We start from the raw sequence: 18,722 nt of genomic DNA, 5'->3' as shown, positions 1-18,722 counted from the left end.
CGACATCACATCCCGGATGTCACAATAGTGTGTCTAGTGAGAAGTACCTAAATTAAACTTGTTAAGGGTAAATTTCACACAAACATTAGGACGTTTTGCTTTACACAAAGAACGATAGACACTTGGAATAAGTGACCAAGTAGTGTAGTAGACAGTAAGACTTTAGCGACTTTCAAAACTCGACTTGATGTTTTTTTGGAAGAAATAAGTGGATAGGGCTGCCGAGCTTTGTTGGGCTGAATGGCCTGTTCTCGTCTAGAGTGTATTAATGTTCTAATTAATTCACAAGTCAACTATGATGCCAAGATGAGACAGTGGCCTGGGTCAACACATGATTCATTTATTTTAAGGCAAAGTAGCTTTGACAGATGTGAAGGAACTGTACATGGTGGCTTTCTTGTGATAGATAGATAGATAGATAGATAGATAGATAGATAGATAGATAGATAGATAGATAGATAGATAGATAGATAGATAGATAGATAGATAGATAGATAGATAGATAGATAGATAGATAGATAGATAGAAGGTTGTTGGTTCACATCCTGTTGGTTCCTCTTGAGCAAGGCCCTTAACCTGCAATTTCTCCATCCTGGGTATGACGTTAATCTGCATCCAGCCCTGCAAAAAGTCTATCAACCTGCAGGGAAAACGTGGGGGTAAGTGGCAGGATTGGGACTCCAACCACCGTGAAAAGCCTCACACTGTTATGTCCCGTCTGAACTAGTGTGGTGCTGAGGTGTCACTTGTTGCACAGCTGAACTTGGGTCCTAATCTGGGATCCTGAGGAGGTTTGTTGTGTGGTGGGTGCAGCAATGAGCTGTATCACTGCATGCTCCTAACCACTCTTTGTACTCTTCATTGTAATAGCAATCATGTTAGTAACAAGGGGAATTTTTCAAGGTATTCTCCATGCAAATCCTTAAGAGTTGTCAAGGCTTTTAAACAATCAGTTATGTTTGTGAGTATCTGTTAATTTCTTATTTATTCTGAAAAGAGTGAAGGTGCAGTTTAATTTTTTTCCACTTCCACGCACACAAGTGTTGTGTAGGCCTGCAATGGGGGTTATTTTGGCTGTATTTGTAGAACACATATGGGCACAATGCCTATTTGACCTTTCTGGGCTACTATACTTAGCTAGATCTCTATTGCTCATGAGCAAATCGGGTGATTGATTGGTTATACACTTGATACTTCAACACAGAGAAGTTTGTGTGCCGTGAGTAATGAAAGCCTGTTAAGTATACAATACTTTACTGTTATCATTTCTACAGCATTTGTAATTTATTTATATTTAATGTACTGTTTGATGTTTAATACTGTGTGTATGTGTGTGTGTGTGAGAGAGAGAGTTAAAATGAACAGTAACTGAGGTTAAGTTGTTACTTAAATTATGTATCTGTACATGTTTATTGAATTGCTTTATTTTTTCCTTTCTGTTAATAAATGTTTTGCAATTTTGTATTTTGCACACTTTCTTTATGCTCTGCATTTTCAAAAGGCACAGAAGTCTATAAGTGAAGTAGGTAAGAGATCCCGATGCATTTGAGAAGTGAATAGATAATAATTTAAACAATTTAATGGTAAATAGAAAGAAGCACTGAAAACAAAAAAAGAAAAAAAGAACATTTCTTATACGAACTCAGGGCACTTCCTATAGTTTAAAGGATGAAGAATGTGCTAGACATGCAGTGCATCATAACTTATCACTTCATAGTGAAACAAATACTTAACATGTTAGGCTAGCAAAGGTTAAAATAGGAAGCTTATGGTCAAAATGGTTAATTTTAAACATTGATAACTGCAGCCTCCAAGGCAAAATCAACAGCAACAGAAGTACACACTGGAAAGGCCAATACAGTCACTAGCAAACATGGAAACTGTCCAGATTCATCAAGTTAGACAATGTAAGAGGGACAGCAGAGACATTTTGAGTAAATAATCAAGATGGGAACCATGTGGAAGAGCGTGAGCTTATTGTTTCACTTATCATGAATGTTTTTGTTTCCCCTTGGTGATTGGCAATGGATGATGTTGCTAAATAGAAAGAGAAGAATGCTTGCACTTCCTGACATTGGCCAAGTGGAAACAGTGAAAATTATTAAATCTCTTCTGAGTTAATAAGAGAAACCAATAAGTTTCCAACATGAAAAATTAATCTCTTAAACTGAAAAGGCCAAAAAAAAAAACAACATTTCTGAGAGCAGTATTAGAGTTACAAGAGTGATGATGTTCTAATGTGTACATTAATAAAATAAAAAAAACTGCAGCAGTGAACTTTATAGTTTGAAAACAGGCCCCATACTGAGCTAGGAGGGTCAAGTCACCCTGCTTCCACAAATAGGCAAAACAATAGTTGCATTGCAGACCCTAATGGCGACTTCTGCTGTACGTGGCACTGTCCTCCTCCAGTACTTTCTCCCACACTACATTGCGTTCCTGTTTCAGGGCTGTTGCCAGACTGCTCATCACTGCGTAGCAATGGATCGTGCAGATTGTGCAAAGCACAAGGGCCTACAAGCTTGGGAGGCCCACTCGGGGCTGTATAGATTTTGTTAAAATTTTAATTACTTAACTAAAACAGCGGTTCCACAGTCTCAACTCTGACCTTGATGGCTGACGACGAATTGTACGCTGCTGTCGATCTTCTTGTTGAATGCTATAACACTGACATTTCATCTGCATTTTCTGTCCAATTGTTGTCATTTCATGCATGTTTTCAATCCATCCTGTCAAACAAGTTAACTGTTTTTGAAGTAGTTGAACTGTTGCTGATAGATCACTGTGCACTGTTGTCTACTTCCAGTGACATTTGCTTACATGTTACTGCTGACCATACCAGTGACTGTTACTACTACTACTACTTCTCAACGATCGTTCTCCAAGTTAAAACTCAAAAAATTACGTCAAAAGGACCACGTAGCAAGACAAACGTAGTGGCTTGGCTGTACTCGCAATTGAAAACAAGCATGCCACACAACTTGACGTGTCAAACAAACATTGTTTGGCTGTGCAACAGAAGGCAAGCAAGCGAGTATTTTAAGGTGCCCTCTAGGGCAACCTCTAATGGGAGCAGCCGAAAAAAGAAGTGATATTATAAGTAATATGATTTGTGACTTGTCAGTCAGTTACATTTTTGTAAGCTTTAACAGTTTAACATATCTGTAATCTGTTTTATTGTGTACCTTAGTATGGCTTACTGTGCAGTAGTGTCACTACTATGAGGATTTGTGAGTGTGACCACCTTATGATGTCCATTTTCTCAGAACTTTTCTAAAACTGGTCGATTGTGTAGTAGTATCCTGTCAGCTGGTGTTGTCTTAATTTGTTACAAATTGAAATTGTTTCATTTTGTAACACGGAACAGTTTCTACTTTCTAGCTTACGTTACATTTTAATCATCTTCTTTCACAAAGTTGTCTTGGAAAAGTAAGCGGGTCCACATTTTACATATATTTATGTACTAGTACAACTACCGACACCTCCCACATCCCATTCTCACAATTTATTTTATTTTTGCTAACTTACAGCAGCTGTAATAAAGCGATTTAAAAAGTTATTACAAATTTCATTTAGAGAACCAGTTTGTTTGTCACCAGCATAACGCCACTGCCCAGCCGGCCCCTGGGATCCAGTTGCAAATACATTACTGACAGTTATGCTAGACAGGAGGGGCCCACCTCAGGGCGCTGCACAGGGGCCTTCAGCAAGCTAACTATGTCACTGCTGTTTGTCAATGGCCCTAACTGCCCACCAGTCTGGGTCCCCATGTCCTTGGGGCCTGGGCTAATAAAAAAACATTTCTTTCCAAACTTAGGCACTTGTTCTTCTTGACACACTCTTGACAATTTGAAGCCTCTTTATTTAGTACAAAGTACCCAAATTTCTAAAAATCAATTCACGCACCCACCATCACAGACTCACACAGACAAATTTACAGACTCATATTAATCCACCACATGTCTCTGGGATGTAGGAGGAAAATTAGAGTTGCAAAGAAAAACTATGCAAACGCAGGATCAGGAAAGCTGACCTCCATACCACCTGCTTTCTTGAAAATGGGCATGTATGACTTAAATGTTTAGCCTCCTTCACTTAAATTACTTGTGTCCATCCTTAAACAAATGAAAAGGTTACCATACATTGAAAAACAGCAGAAAGCAACATATCTTAAGTGGAAAAAAAATGTGGACCACCTGCTGATGTGTTATTAATGCATGAAAAGCATGGCATTATAAATTGCATCCATTAATTTATCTCTACTAAGTACTAAGTATCTCCCTACATTTACAGAGAAACTGAATGTTTTTTTCATTAGGTGAGAAGATGTCCTTAAAGGATCTTAATGATAATTTCTTGGAATGGCCACAAATGACAATTCTTAATGTTTTGCATTTCACCTTTACATGGAAAATAATGTTACCTGAGGGCAGCTAATTCTTTGGCCTTAAAGAGGTAGTTAGTGCAAAGGAGCCACGGTTCCTATTTTTTCTAGGCAACTTAATAATACTGACTGCTTTCTAAAAATTTAGAGGTAAGGACTTGCTGCTTCATTCTGCTGTCTTCTCCTATAATACCCCGTATTTAAGAGTATGCCTCACTACAAAGCTTTACATACATATGGTTTATCATAGAAGGACCACCAAAGTGGTGTCTCTCCTGGATTTTTAGTGTTTCCTCTGAGCACTTATAGAAATACCTGCAAAAAAAGTGACATTTTGGTCATTTGCGCCGTGATGTTTGCAGTAATGTCAGAGAAATAATTTTAATCTCATGTTTTGACTGATAGATGGAGATAACAAAGTTGCTGATACAATGGACTTCAGTTTGGACCTTTACTGAATGACAACTAACAATAGTAACACATCTATGAAAAACTTCTCAAATCAAGTTTCCGGTCATATGCTTATGACATCCCAAATACAGTATATGCATTTTTTACTAAAATATTGTTAAACAAAATATTTCTAGAAAATCCATGCATGAATGAAAGTGGGGCCTATTCAGACAAGAAAGAACTTTAAAACAGAAGGCCCACCTCATTCATTTGTCAAGATTTGCTCCCAGTAATATTTTATTCTTAGGCTACCATGGTACTTCACGTGATATCAACATTGCAAAGCAAAGTCTGAGAGAGACATACAGTAAATATTTAAAGAAAAGCGAGTGAATACACAGTCAGGTGGAAAGTATGCTTCACAGTTGTGCATATTCAAGGTACTTCAACAAGCAGAAGGTCAATCCACCAGTGTAGTGTCCCAAACTGCTGTTGAAAAATCTGAAAATAAAGTGGTTTGGCTTAGCAACAGTGAATGAGGGGAGAAGATGGTCTTCAATTTAAAAATTCAATACTGTTTGAATGCACCCGCAGTCATTCACAAGAGGCCTTCCCAGAAGTTGTTTATTTAAAGAAGTCATTTATATATTACATTTTTTGGGAAAGTTCATGTGTTTGAGCCATGTTAGGCATAGGACTGGATTCCTGATAAGGGGCATTATGTGACATAAGTAGCATCAGATTTTTTCGGTTGTTGCTGTTATTCATAGTTGGCCTGTGTTCAAGCCAAGAATTTTGTTATCTTAGTTCTCAATAAAAAACATGAGGTTAAAAATATACTCTATGCTGTACTTTACATACTATAAAGACCAAGGGATAAATTATAGGCAAAAACAATTATTTTTGGACAACTGTTTAAGTATAAGATGCCAAGGAATCTTTACCAGACAAACATATCAGTTTATTAAAAGAAATGTTTGATAAGCTCACCTTGTGGCTCTTCTCAATGTTTTCAATGATGTTGTCTATGATCCACCTGCCTGGCACGAAGTCTCTCTCATGTATGCAGAGGCGATATGGAGGGTCACAGTTTTCCAAACATGGCAGGAGTTGATTCCGGACCCACTCTGCATCAGAATGACTATACGAGATAAAAGCATGGTATTCATAGTTTTCATCCTTATTATTTCCTTCCTTTCTTGCACGATATTTTGCTCTCAAGATCTGATAAATAGCTTTGAGGTACCAGTGGACATCATAGATATAGCAGAGTATCATTAGAATGATGACAACCACTGCAGTCGTTGAAACAGAAATGAGAACAACTAAAGTGACATTACAGGTAAGCTTTCCAGGAAAAAAATTTGCCACGATTGTGTTCAGTAGATGTTCTGGTTGGTAACATCTATAGTTCTGAGGCCAGTCTGTAATATTAATCTTTCCTTTATTGACTGTTTCTTCAACAAAACCGTACAAGTCACATGTGCAGTAATAGGGGTTATTGCCAGCTCTCAGACTAACAAGATTAGGCATATTATGAAAGGTTCCTGTATTGATGATGCCAAATGAATTTCCGTCAACTGCCAGCAGTTGAAGACTATGACTTTGCCATCCAGAAGGAATAAACTTAATTTTATTACCACTCAAAAGTAGAACCTGAAGTTTAGTAGCTTTCTGAAAATATTCCATGTTTAGAAGGTCCAAATCACAGTAGGACAAATCAAGATACTCTAAAGTTACTGGCAAACATCTATAAATGTTCTGATTGGCACTATTATGGTGCAACATTAGTTTAATTAGGCTGGTTGTCCAAGCACAGCCCTCATCTATCGATCCCAGCTGGTTGTAGCTAAGATCCATCTCTTGAAGTTGTTTCCATTCTGCAGTGAGATTTGATAACACAGCCAGACTGGTCAACATGTTCACATTAGCAATAAAGGACCTGAGATTTGGCAAAGCGTTGTCATAGCGACATTTTTGGTTGTAGATAAAGCCATCCAGCAAACGGTTGTTGGTAATTGTCAATATTTCAATGTTGCTCATTTCATCCCAGGCATCACATGGAACAAAATTGAAATTAACGTTTGTGATAGTAAGATTGATGACTTTGCTGAACCATGTAAACTTCCAGTCAAAGCGAAGGATATCTGGGTTGCTAATATCCTGCAGCACCAAATTGTTTAAGGAAAGGTCTGTGATACTTGACTGATTCTGAAAGATATCAAAGTTAGGGGAACGGGCAAAATCGATGGCCACTAACCCCAAGTCTTTTATTGTCGACCTTTGTACATTTAAGAGTGCCATCCTTAAGAGGTTTTCATTGAACTTCCCCCGATAAAATATTAGCTGATTAACATTTATGTTCTGTAGACCTTTAAAAAGATCTTCAGACTCCGTGTAATATGTGAACTCAAAAAGATTTCGAAATCTAAGAACTTGCAGTGTCTTGTCAGTGAAGTCTTGCAACATAGCGGGTAATGATCTAGGACTCTGGTCCAACGCAATGTCAAACCACATATTGGTGGTTTGTATGACAGAGAGGGTACCCTGTTCATAGTATTGAAGACTTGAAGCTGATTTGATAGCAAATTTATTCAAAGAAATATTTTTTAAAGGATAAAAATCATACTTGCTCAAATTTTGTATTAAAGGACCTCCCATGGAAAACACCTTCAGTTCTTTAAAGGTTGAAAACACACTTGGCAAGGTTGCTGCACTATAGAAATTATTAGACATCTCCAGGAATTTCAGTTTAATGAGGGGCTCAAAAGCTTTTGAGGGAATTTTAGCAAGGGAGTTATTAAAAATGTTGAGATCCTCCAAACGTGTGTTATTGGCAAATGCATGATCAGCAATGAATGAAATATTATTGTACTGGAGATTCAGTTTACGAAGCTGTCGGAGATTTGCAAAGTCAGCATTGGAAATAGAAACCAATTTATTATAAGACAGATCCAGCTCTTGTAAGGTGTCCGGGAATGTGCTGGGCACTTGATGAAGACTGAGCCCTTTACAACTAGCATACAGGTTGCCATTGATACGACAACTACTGACAAATTGTACTAATGTTGCACTCAAGTGGATGCAAGTGAGAATAAATGAGATGGAAGTGTCTCTTACAGAGAATGACATTTGGGCTGTCACATTACATAATGTTCCAAATTCTGCAAAAAAAAAAAAAAAAAAAGTTAACAAAATAAAACCATGAATAATGAACATACTCTATATTACAATATGTTTAAGTTAGGTTAAGCATATTTAACCTTACTGTTTTCTTGTTAGTTCTGTTTAGCTCTTGATACATACTGCCATATTTTTTCGGCCACTAAAATATCTATCTATCTATCTATCTATCTATCTATCTATCTATCTATCTATCTATCTATCTATCTATCTATCTAACTTCACTGGCTACAATCTGGTGTCTTTTGTGTTTAATATGACCAATCTATTAATAGCTTAATTGCCTAATAAAAAATGTGAGCCAAGAACATGTGTGAAACTAGATTATCATTATCTTGCTAGGCTAAAATAAGATACAAAAATGTTTTTTTTCCAACAGTGCAGTCGTAACTGATGAATGAAACAAGTAATTTTTTCACTTGTGTGGTGTGGCCAAACAGTTGGCATTTACTCAAATATCTGACTAAGCAAACTGTCATTATCTATTTCCATCCATCCATCCATTTTCTAACCCGCTGAATCCGAATACAGGGTCACGGGGGTCTGCTGGAGCCAATCCCAGCCAACACAGGGCACAAGGCAGGAACCAATCCTGGGCGGAGTGCCAACCCACCGCAGGACACACACAAACACACCCACACACCAAGCACACACTAGGGCCAATCTAGAATCACCAATCCACCTAACCTGCATGTCTTTGGATTGTGGGAGGAAACCGGAGCACCCGGAGGAAACCCACGCAGACACGGGAGAACATGCAACTCCACGCAGGGAGAACCCGGGAAGTGAACCCGGGTCTCCTAACTGCGAGGCAGCAGCGCTACCACTGCGCCACCGTGCTGCCCCTCATTATCTATTTCAATTTCCTTTAATCTAAATTGCATGGAATCTGTAATTTTTGTTATTCCTCTCAGCTCAATTATACCTGTCTTGACAAATCTGGTTCAGTCTCCCTGCCTTTCTTTTCTTTCCTTTTTGCTCTTCCATGACTGAGACTCTTTCCTTTACCTATTGTTGAACATCTAGTAATAAAATACACATTTCCAGTATCAATTATTAGGCTCCAGCGTCTCCACAACACTGCCTTAGATAAGCTAGTTAGAAAAATAAATGAGCTGATGAATTTACTTTACAGCACTGCCTTATTATTTCTAGTAATGCATTAGGTCATGGTGTCTGCCTTATGGTGGTTCAGTATGACAACTTACATTAGAAACTGAGAGTAAAAAAAAAGATCAACCATTAAATTTTAGGCTATATGGGACTTACCAGGTTAAGTACAACATGCAAACAACATCACTTCTTGGAATATAAACTATGTCTTCTGTATAATTTTAAATATTTTAGTAAAAACTTAATCCAAGAACTTTACCACTTTCAATATCAGCTGGAATAGCTTTACTGGGTGGGAGTCATTGCTCTCATTGTAAAATGGTTTCTGTGTTTATAACACTTATACGGTTGGCTGGAGAAAGAAAATATTAACTTAAGTTGTGGCCAGCCAAACTTTCATCCATAGCAACTGCATTACATTTTTGTGGTCAGATAATTTTTTTTTTTTTGTATAAGGACATCCAAAAGTGAATTGTTTATACATGATAGCCTTGATATATATATATAAAAAATAAGAAAAGATAGCATTACTGTGGAGATAGACATTCCAAAGAAGAGAAATTTAAATCTCAACTACAGACTGTGTGCTTATAGAAACAATCTGGTTATTCCCTAAAAAGAATTGTGGAATGGGAGAATATAAGAAATGCAAATACAAACTCAAAAAACAAAATGGCTAAGCTTCATTATGGAAATTAACTAGAAGTCATGTATTGCAGTTGTAATATTCACACAAACCTTGGCAGGTACTAAAGATGCTTATGGACTACAAAGCAAAGTCTAGTCCAATCTAATCTATTTTTTAATAGCTGATGAACCTGGTGGCACCTACACCTGCTTTGAATGTGATAATAAGCAGGCAATCAGCATCATCACATAACTTATCTTTTGTTGTTTCTATACATGGAAGTAGGAAGACTTTTGCATTAAATGAATCAATGCCCACAAGGCAACCAGTTCAGATAAAAGTTCATGGCATGTTTTAACATCTTCAGTGACAAATTTTAATATTTTGCTGAAACAATCTGTAGTCCTGGCTGCTTCAGTTATCCCTGTGCCTGAATAAACAAAAGTGGACTGTCTGAATAACTACACACTGGTGGCACTCACTTTATATTCTGTGACCATAAGGCTGGATATCTAACATATGGATTATGCCACAAAATGAATTTACAGATTCTTTAATTGGTGTTTTGATATTGCGTGCTGTCCTCAATTTGGTTCCCAATTGAAGCAAACTGCATTAGGAATTTTGTTACACCCATTCTGTATGAAAATATGAGTTTAAAACATTTTTCTTGGCCATCACTACAAGCAACACATAGATGAGTAACAGATATAAAAGTTATATAATATTCTTTTCATTGAAGGATGAAAATTTTGTCTTTCATTCCAGCAGAATATAAAGTATGCTCCTGAGTGTTGCTTGATTATGGAAATCGTTTGTAGTAATGTGCAGCATTTGCATATCAACACTAATATGGAATGCATTCATGAAACGTTGTTGTGATAAGCCAAATAAAAATAGTCACACAAAAGATTACAATTGCAATGGAATCATGAACAAAAAAAGGAATTTTAATGTAGTGTGCTGACCGCAAGGGGCAGCAGCTAATTTTAACTGGAATTGGGTGACGGATTAGAATCAAAATAACAAACTGAGTTGTAACAGGGAAATCAAGAAAACAAATAAGCAAGGTTCAACATGTGCACGAAAAATCAAGTCAAGCAACAAACAGAAATTTGAAAACCGGTAAACACATACACACACATAACCTGAGCTAATATTTTAATCTTAAATCATAGTCAAGAAACTGGGAAACAAGTTGTTAAACATAACCTTGTTGTTTTGAAAGGTTTTAAGGTTTCAAGTGTATCCATTCAGAAAGAACTGTCCATGACGCTTATCTTTGTACTTTCAAATCACTTCCTTTTGACCTTACCTAGCAATGGCATAGCAAACTTCAACAAATCACAATCAAAATGGCGGTGGCCATAAGAAAAACAACATGGTATGGTGGGAGAGCATTACTTAATTTCAGCATTGTTACAATGTATCAAGCACGGAATCTAATGGGGGCACAAGATTCCTTGACCTGTATAACCCCTAAAATGAGGCTCTGAACACTTCTTTGAGGCCAAGGATAACTAATTTAAAAAAAAAATCAAAAACAAACCCTTGCTCATGACATGTAACTTCAAGGAGTACAATGAAAAATTCATACTAGTTTTGGCTCACAGCCACCTCCTACCACACCCAATTCCTTCTTTTATTAGCTGCCTGGTTGGCATGTGACTAGCCCTAGATCATTATTCATACAGGGTTATTTTGTCTTTTACTAGTGTTTCGTATGGCTCTTTTTAGCTGGATATATTGAGTTTATGAAGTTGCTGACATTTTCTATGCCTAATCTTTCTTTTTCTTACTTTTGTATCAGTCTCAATTTTTTACTTGACAGCACAACTGCTGCTAGGCTTACTTTAATTTTGTCATGAAAAACTAATCAACTCTGCGGTGGGTTGGCACCCTGCCCAGGATTGGTTCCTGCCTTGTGCCCTGTGTTGGCTGGGATTGGCTCCAGCAGACCCCCGTGACCCTGTGTTCGGATTCAGCGGGTTAGAAAATGGATGGATGGAAAACTAATCAACTGACTAGCTTATCACATTTTTACCATTTAGTTGCATGATGCACTGGCAGGTATTTGTAAAGACTGTTTCTTCATTTGAAGAATGACAAATAATGATAAAGCAATGACTAGTAGTGGCTGACTGAACACCTGTGACAGCAGAATGCCAATGACTCAGATGAGGAGGGTGAGCTGATGTGCCAAAAGTCATCCAATCAAGTAAAGGCACAAGCAGCTCTATGCAAATTCTGGTACTGAAAGGTCTAAGGGATGAATCTTCCTCTCAGAAATAATAAAAGGATTGGAGACTGGAGCAGAGTTTGGTGCTGCTCAAGTGTGTGAGCACGACTGTGTGTGTTAGTGGCTTTGGAAATCAGAAGTATAGAAGCATCTCTGAAAGACAAACTTGATAAAGAGCTGGTGGAACTCAAGATAAGTACTTGCAGGTTTCAAAGCAATAGTAGCAGAGTGCTGAAGGAAAGATCTTAATATGCAGGATATCCATTATTGGGAAACTGGAAGGAGCTGAAGAGTTGGCAGTGGCAGCTAGAGCTGGGCATACAGGGTACTCTAAGAAGAACATTAAGCTTTCCACAGCATTAGAAAGCTGGAGGAGTTTTAGTACTGGAGAGGCCAAAGCACCTGAAGTGTTGAAAAGGGGATGGCATGTTCTGGGGACCACAACACCAGAGTTTAAAGAATATTGTTTGCCATGGTCATAATGCTGGGAGAACCCATATAACTCATTTGTAAATACTTCAAGCTGAAATAAATGGCTCAAGGAGTCCTTAAACCTCATTGTGCGTGGGTGGGTGTGTGTTGCTTTCTTTTACATGCTCCCTATAATAATATGAAGTGATCAATGTGTCAGCATCTACTGTAAATGATCACTGGTGAGTAGTTTATTTTGAAAAAGAGCTATCCACATTTAGCATTTTAAACTAGTGATGAACAAAATGATTTGAGCAAAACTGAATTTGGTGCTTTTAATTGTGTTTCACTTCCAGCAAAATGTGTGCTGATGATACAAGAAAGTCATTTATTTCCTGACTGGAAGTGTTTTTGTGCAATAAGTCTAAATTTGTCTGTCATTTAGTATTAGTATGTAAATTAAAATCTTCAGTGAAAAAAAAAATCACTGGGCTCATCTCATGTAGATATTTTATTGAGCCATCAGATGTTTACTGTATTTATACTGGTGATGAATACTTAACCATTATGCTAAAGATACATTGGAGATAGAAAATAACGCTCCATGGCCCTTGGAGCATGCATATCCTCAACTTCATCAGCAAAAAACAAGGAACAGGAAAGGGTGCTTGCTGTGTAATGCTGCAGCTTCTTGTGTTGTGAGATTTTCTTCTGGAGAAAACACAGTAATGTGCACAATGGTGGGTTTTGCTGTGACTTTGTAGGGAAAATATACAGCATGTCACAGCTTTAAAAATGTGTTCACATCACTTGGTGTGTCACAGATTACATTCATTATGCAACTAAAGAGAAGAACACAGGTGAATACAGAAGTGTAAAGTATGCTATATTTTAATTTTACACCAGAAAAAATCCTTTAAAACCTCCCAGAAGTCTCACAATTGCAAAATTTTACTGTCAGTTTGTCAGAACTTGCCTGTTTAACTCATCAATATTAACTGGAACTGCATTGCAAAGACATCCCCTAGCAGACAGCCACACTGGATCAATTTAACCTTGCTGATGATCCTAATTTGTACATTCTTGGGATATAACAGGAAATTGGAGAAGAAACATGCAAATGCAGGGAGAACATATAAAATTCAGTGTCCACAATAGGATCCAAATCCTGGAGTTGAGCGGCAGCAGTGCTTAACCTCTCCACTGCCCATATTTTGAAGAGAATTATTCACAAACATTAAACATCACATATTGAATTATAAAATCAGCTTTCCACTACATTAGATCACGTGTGTTTATCATTTGTAGCATTCACTTACAGTTGTTGTTCAGAAACTATGTTCTCTTTCCATGGAAGTGTAAATGTAGATTAGAAGTATATTTTCTTTATAAGTTTTCAAGCATCTTACTCATTTGTATAGTATACAGTAATTAAAACATGAAGAAAAAACTATATCATACCTTCTTGTACCTGATCCTGCAATACTGCTTAGATTAGGTTAGGTTAGATAAAATAGACTTATTGCCATTAAACGTTAACTGTTCAAGTGAGAAACACTTTTGACAAAATCCAAAATGAAAAGTACTTGTGTAACACTGCACATGAAACAACCTTCAACACAACACTAAAAGCACTATTATGTGAACACTGGCACACTGGGTCAAAAAGGCAGTTTCACATATACTGTGCATGGGAATTTCGCTCAGAGCTGACATATGCTTCCAGCCAATATTTTCATTTCCAGAATGCTATGGTAACTCCTGTACTCACAAATTCTCACATGGTGGTGGTTGCCAGAGTTTTCCCATGTGTAATGATTTTCCTGACTCTTTTGGTTTTCTAAATGATATATCACTGCACTCATTTCATTCTCTTAGAAGCTTGGCTAGAGACTGACAGTGATATATTAAGGGCCATCTGTTTTTCATTTGCTCCACTACATCAGATATACAGAAGCTGTAAATATACACTTTGCCACAAATATGTGTATCACATTATGCTTCCTTTATTAAACATACAATGAACACCAAACACTTTTTACACTTACTCAGTAGCAATTTTATTATTATTTTTATTATTTTATTATTTTTTTCTTTTGTCTTTTTTTCCTTTGCATATGAAGGTGAGCAAGCAAAGTAAGAATTTCATTACATGGTTTTTACTGTGTATATGACAATAAAGGTCTTGTATTTTGTAATAATGCAGTAAAACCTTCGATTGCGAGTAACTTAGTTTGCGAGTGTTTTGCTAGACGAGCTAAAAATTTTTCATAAATTTTAACTTGATAGACGAGCGAGGTCTTGAAATACGAGTAGTGCGTATACGCTTTGTCTGCTGAGCTTCATGTGATCACAACTAAGCTGATGGTTTTTCTCTCTCCATGGGATTGTGGGTAATCATCTCCATTGCTCGGTCTCAGTCGGTGTGCCTCACTCATATAGTCAACATCTACACGAGCGTATACTGTTCAGTATAGCATTGTGACCACGTGTGTGTGTGCTGTAACGTGCGAGTCCCTATCATGCACCCCAAAACACGAGGCTGAGTCTCAGTACTTTAGCAAAACCAGTTTTTATTCAGCTTGAAACAGGAACAGCACAGTTATTTATTGTAGTGGGATCTGCCACTCTCCTATACACAGATACAGCAATCAGGCAGGGTCGTGATCAGGTTAATGGCCAAGTAATACTGCGCCCTTGCATTTATAATGTTCCTTGCATCACCCATCAACAGTAGGCGCTTATAGCTTGACCGTGATCTTTTCGGATTCGCTTTTACAGTGAACTACTACAGTGCTGGGAGCCTGCGGTTGCTTTGGGATGTTCTTCCACGTGTTGTCCTGTTGGGGGGAATCCCAAAAGAGTTTAGAAATCTTGCAGTGTGTAAAGCATTTTTTTTTATTTTGTGTCCAAGTGTAGTGACTCTTCAGGCAAAAGCAATTGTCATTGGATAGGTTCCTTGTTAAAGTCACAAAAAAAGAAGAAGATTTCAGTGAGCCAACAGATAGCAGGGATTCGTTAGAGTTAAAGTCGACCTACACAATAACCCTCCTCCTCTCCTTTCTCTCGTCTCCCTCACACCAGTCATGATTCTTTTCAAAGGTAAAATGCAGATTAATTTGTTTTATGTATTTTTACTTTATATTTTGTAATAATCATTTTTATATGAATATTTTTGGGTTGAGGAACGAATCATCTGAGTTTCCATTATTTCTTATGGGGAAATTCACATTGATATACGAGTACTTTGGATTACAAGCATGTTTTCGGAACGAATTATGCTCGCAGACCAAGGTACCACTGTATTTGAAACACAATTCCAAAATAAGTACATTCATAAAATGATGTGTGTGAAATGGTGGTTAGTGCTTCCGCCTCACCATTTTGAAATCTTGGTTTCAAATTTGAGCTCACCCTCCTCTGTGAAGTGTGTATATTCTTCTTGTGTCAGAGGGGGGTTTTTCTCGGGGTATTCAATGTTTCCTTATAAGAACCAAACCAAAACGAGTGTGAAACAGTCCTTTTTGAGATAATTCCTATCGGGCTAAATTATTTGTTTTTATGTGGCACTGTATAAAGTCACACTGAAGTCAAACTTAGATTCGACAGCAAACAGTGACGTTTCCATATGCCCTGGAGATGTTCTCATCAATGTCAAAATAAAAGCATTGAAAAATCTCTTTGAAAAATAGTGAATCACTATTCACATATTATTTAAGAAAAAAAAAATGGTGCCACCATTTTGTGTGTCTGGTTGCCATAATGTTACATGGCTTAGATGTAATGGCAGCCAGATTATAAAAATCTTTTTTTATTTATAACTTTGAATTTAGAAATCTTAGTAAATTTTCACACATAATCTATTGATTTTAGCGTTACTGACTTTTGCTATGACTGACTTCCCTACCCAAGTCTCTGTCACTTGATTAATTAATTTGTTCCAATGGCGGGGCACAGTGGTAGCGCTGCTGCCTTGCAGTTAGGAGACCCAGGGTCACTTCCCGGGTCCTCCATGGGTGGAGTTTGCATGCTCTCCCTCTGTCTGCGTTGGTTTCCTCTGGGCACTCCGGTTTCCTCCCACAGTCCAAAGACATGCTGGATTGGTGATTCTAAATTGGCCCTAGTGTGTGCTTGGTGTGTGGGTGTGTTTGTGTGTGTCCTGTGGTGGGTTGGCACCCTGCCCAGGATTGGTTCCTGCCTTGTGCCCTGTGTTGGCTGGGATTGGCTCCAGCAGACCCCCATGACCCTGTGTTTGGATTCAGCGGGTTGGAAAATGGATTGATGGATGGTTCCAATGGCACTTTTGGCTTCACAATGTATACCACCCAGGTATTGATAACAACATAGAGACAAATGAACGTCAGTTTATGCAAGTTTTGAAAGTTGCATTAGCTACAGTACTTCCTAACAGGAAATGAGAATACAAATAAATAATTAAAATAAAAAAAATAATTCTTGCATTAATATAGAGCTTTTCTCACTACTCAAAGCGCTCAGCAATTGCAAGTTAAGGGTCAGAGTCCCTTTAGGCATTTACGGGATTCGAACCGACAACCTTTCGATTGCCAGTGCAGATCCTTAGCCTCAGGGCGTTAATGAGCATAAAAAACAATCTGCAACCTGCACAAACAAAGAGGCATCACAGTGCCAAAATGAGGAAGTGTAGACATTCTAAATAAAACAGAAGGCCCAACAATTTTAGTTATTTCTCTAGGCATCTTTTTATGTGGAAACTGATCATTTTTGCTCTGCCTAAGGGGAGAAGACAGATTGAAAAAATGTGATCAAGAAATTAAATCATAAACTAAATTGAGGTCATAACAGGCAGAAATACAAAATGAAACCAAACACCAAAGCCAAGATATTATCCCAGATTCAATAGATTGTCAACAGTTTGTTTTTAGGTCTTACTAAGCATAACAAAGTACACCACAGATTATTTCCTTTGAAATTCAAAACCTGGGATGACAGGAGTGGTGTGTTGCCATCATATATACCTTTCCCATGATAACGTTATGCCACGCTGATTAAGACACTAACAACAGGTAAGCTTTTTTTAATATGAAGGACTAACAAAATGGAAGCATCCTTGGTAAAAAAAAAAATGCAGATAAAGAGTAAATAAATACAATGCTATAAAAAACAAAATTATAAAAATGGCCAAAATTACTAAAACTAGGTACAAATATCAAAACCTGAGTTCACAAAACTCCACAGTTTTCAGAGCTGTGACATAACAAAGCCACAATGTCATGGCCACTTTAAAGCCATAGAAACAATATGTGATGAGGTGTTAAGCAAAACAATATGAACAAAACAGAAATAAGTGGCAAAACTGACTAAAAACAGCATGAAGATCCTGTTAAATCCATTTATATAGTTTCACAGCAACAGAAAATGTTCTCCCTCCCGCCATCCTACTGTTTTTCCTCTCTTCCCTTACCTATTGTCTCTGCCCAGTTCCACCATGGAGCTCCTTCTAGACCTTTGCTGGGATAGCTTCGGGGTGAAAGATGCCTTTATATAACCCCAAGGTTGTCAGGCCATATGCTGCATTCATCTGCACTCGACCTTTTTAAAGCTTTGAGTTTAACATTTCACCTTCCCACTGCAGTGGACCCACATGTGTTACTGGTCGGACTATTCGGAGAAATGTGAGGTTGCTGTTGATTTGTTACTTGGTCTGCAAAAAAAAAAAAAAATCAATTAAAGGTAAATAGCATTGTACGTGGAAATAAAGAGCAAAATAAATGTATTAAATGTGTATCACTTTGTTACAAATGCAGTTTGACCAAAAAAGCACTTCTGGCTGACTAGGTTTCCTGTTTAATTTTATACAAATGACTAAGGGTGAAAGGTCGGTGTTACATCACAATTTGGATATTTCAAGTAACTTTGTTTTCTCTGAATTGTCCAAGTTGTGCTCTGAGTTTATAGAGCATTCATGTGGTATTTTTGACATTGGAAACTTGTATCTACTGCCAGTCTGAGAACATGTAAACACAGCAATAGTACCATCTCATGATCCCTGGAAGTACTGCATTCCTGATGATCTTCTTCCTTTTAAAGGGGACTGGCATCTGTGATTATGCCAAATATGAACTGCATCACAGCTTACCTAGAGGAATAACAGTCTATCCGTATCAGACTCTTTCCCAGTTGAATACCCACTTCTGACCATTATACATTATGTTGACAGTTAGGCACAGGTAGTTAAGCAGAGAGCAAAGCTGAGCTTTCCCTTAGCTTCCTAACTAAAGATCATGTCATGTTCTGAATGGCTACAGTTTTGTAGTTTTGATTTCTTTTAGTTTACACATAGGATAGTGTTACTTTTAGATTTTTGCAAACATCTGAATCATCTGAATCAT

At 37.5% G+C, this 18,722-nt stretch overlaps 1 protein-coding gene across 2 annotated transcripts in view; it reads right to left on the bottom strand.

The window, feature by feature from the left end:
- tlr18 (toll-like receptor 18) overlaps positions 1–18,722 on the bottom strand; it is a 66,869-nt gene that overhangs the window by 6,163 nt on the left and 41,984 nt on the right. For both annotated transcript variants that reach the window (XM_039750865.1, XM_039750854.1), the window contains exons 2-3: positions 17,795–18,034; positions 5,768–7,941 (exon numbers count right to left, since the gene is read on the bottom strand). In XM_039750865.1, coding sequence (XP_039606799.1) covers positions 5,768–7,909 — 2,142 coding nt within the window. In that variant the 5' untranslated portion in view covers positions 7,910–7,941; positions 17,795–18,034. The remainder of the gene's footprint in view (positions 1–5,767; positions 7,942–17,794; positions 18,035–18,722) is intronic.

Source organism: Polypterus senegalus, chromosome 1 (genome assembly GCF_016835505.1).
Source record: "Polypterus senegalus isolate Bchr_013 chromosome 1, ASM1683550v1, whole genome shotgun sequence".
NCBI classification, from domain to species: domain Eukaryota; kingdom Metazoa; phylum Chordata; class Cladistia; order Polypteriformes; family Polypteridae; genus Polypterus; species Polypterus senegalus.
This window is presented reverse-complemented; position numbering and strand designations above follow the sequence as displayed.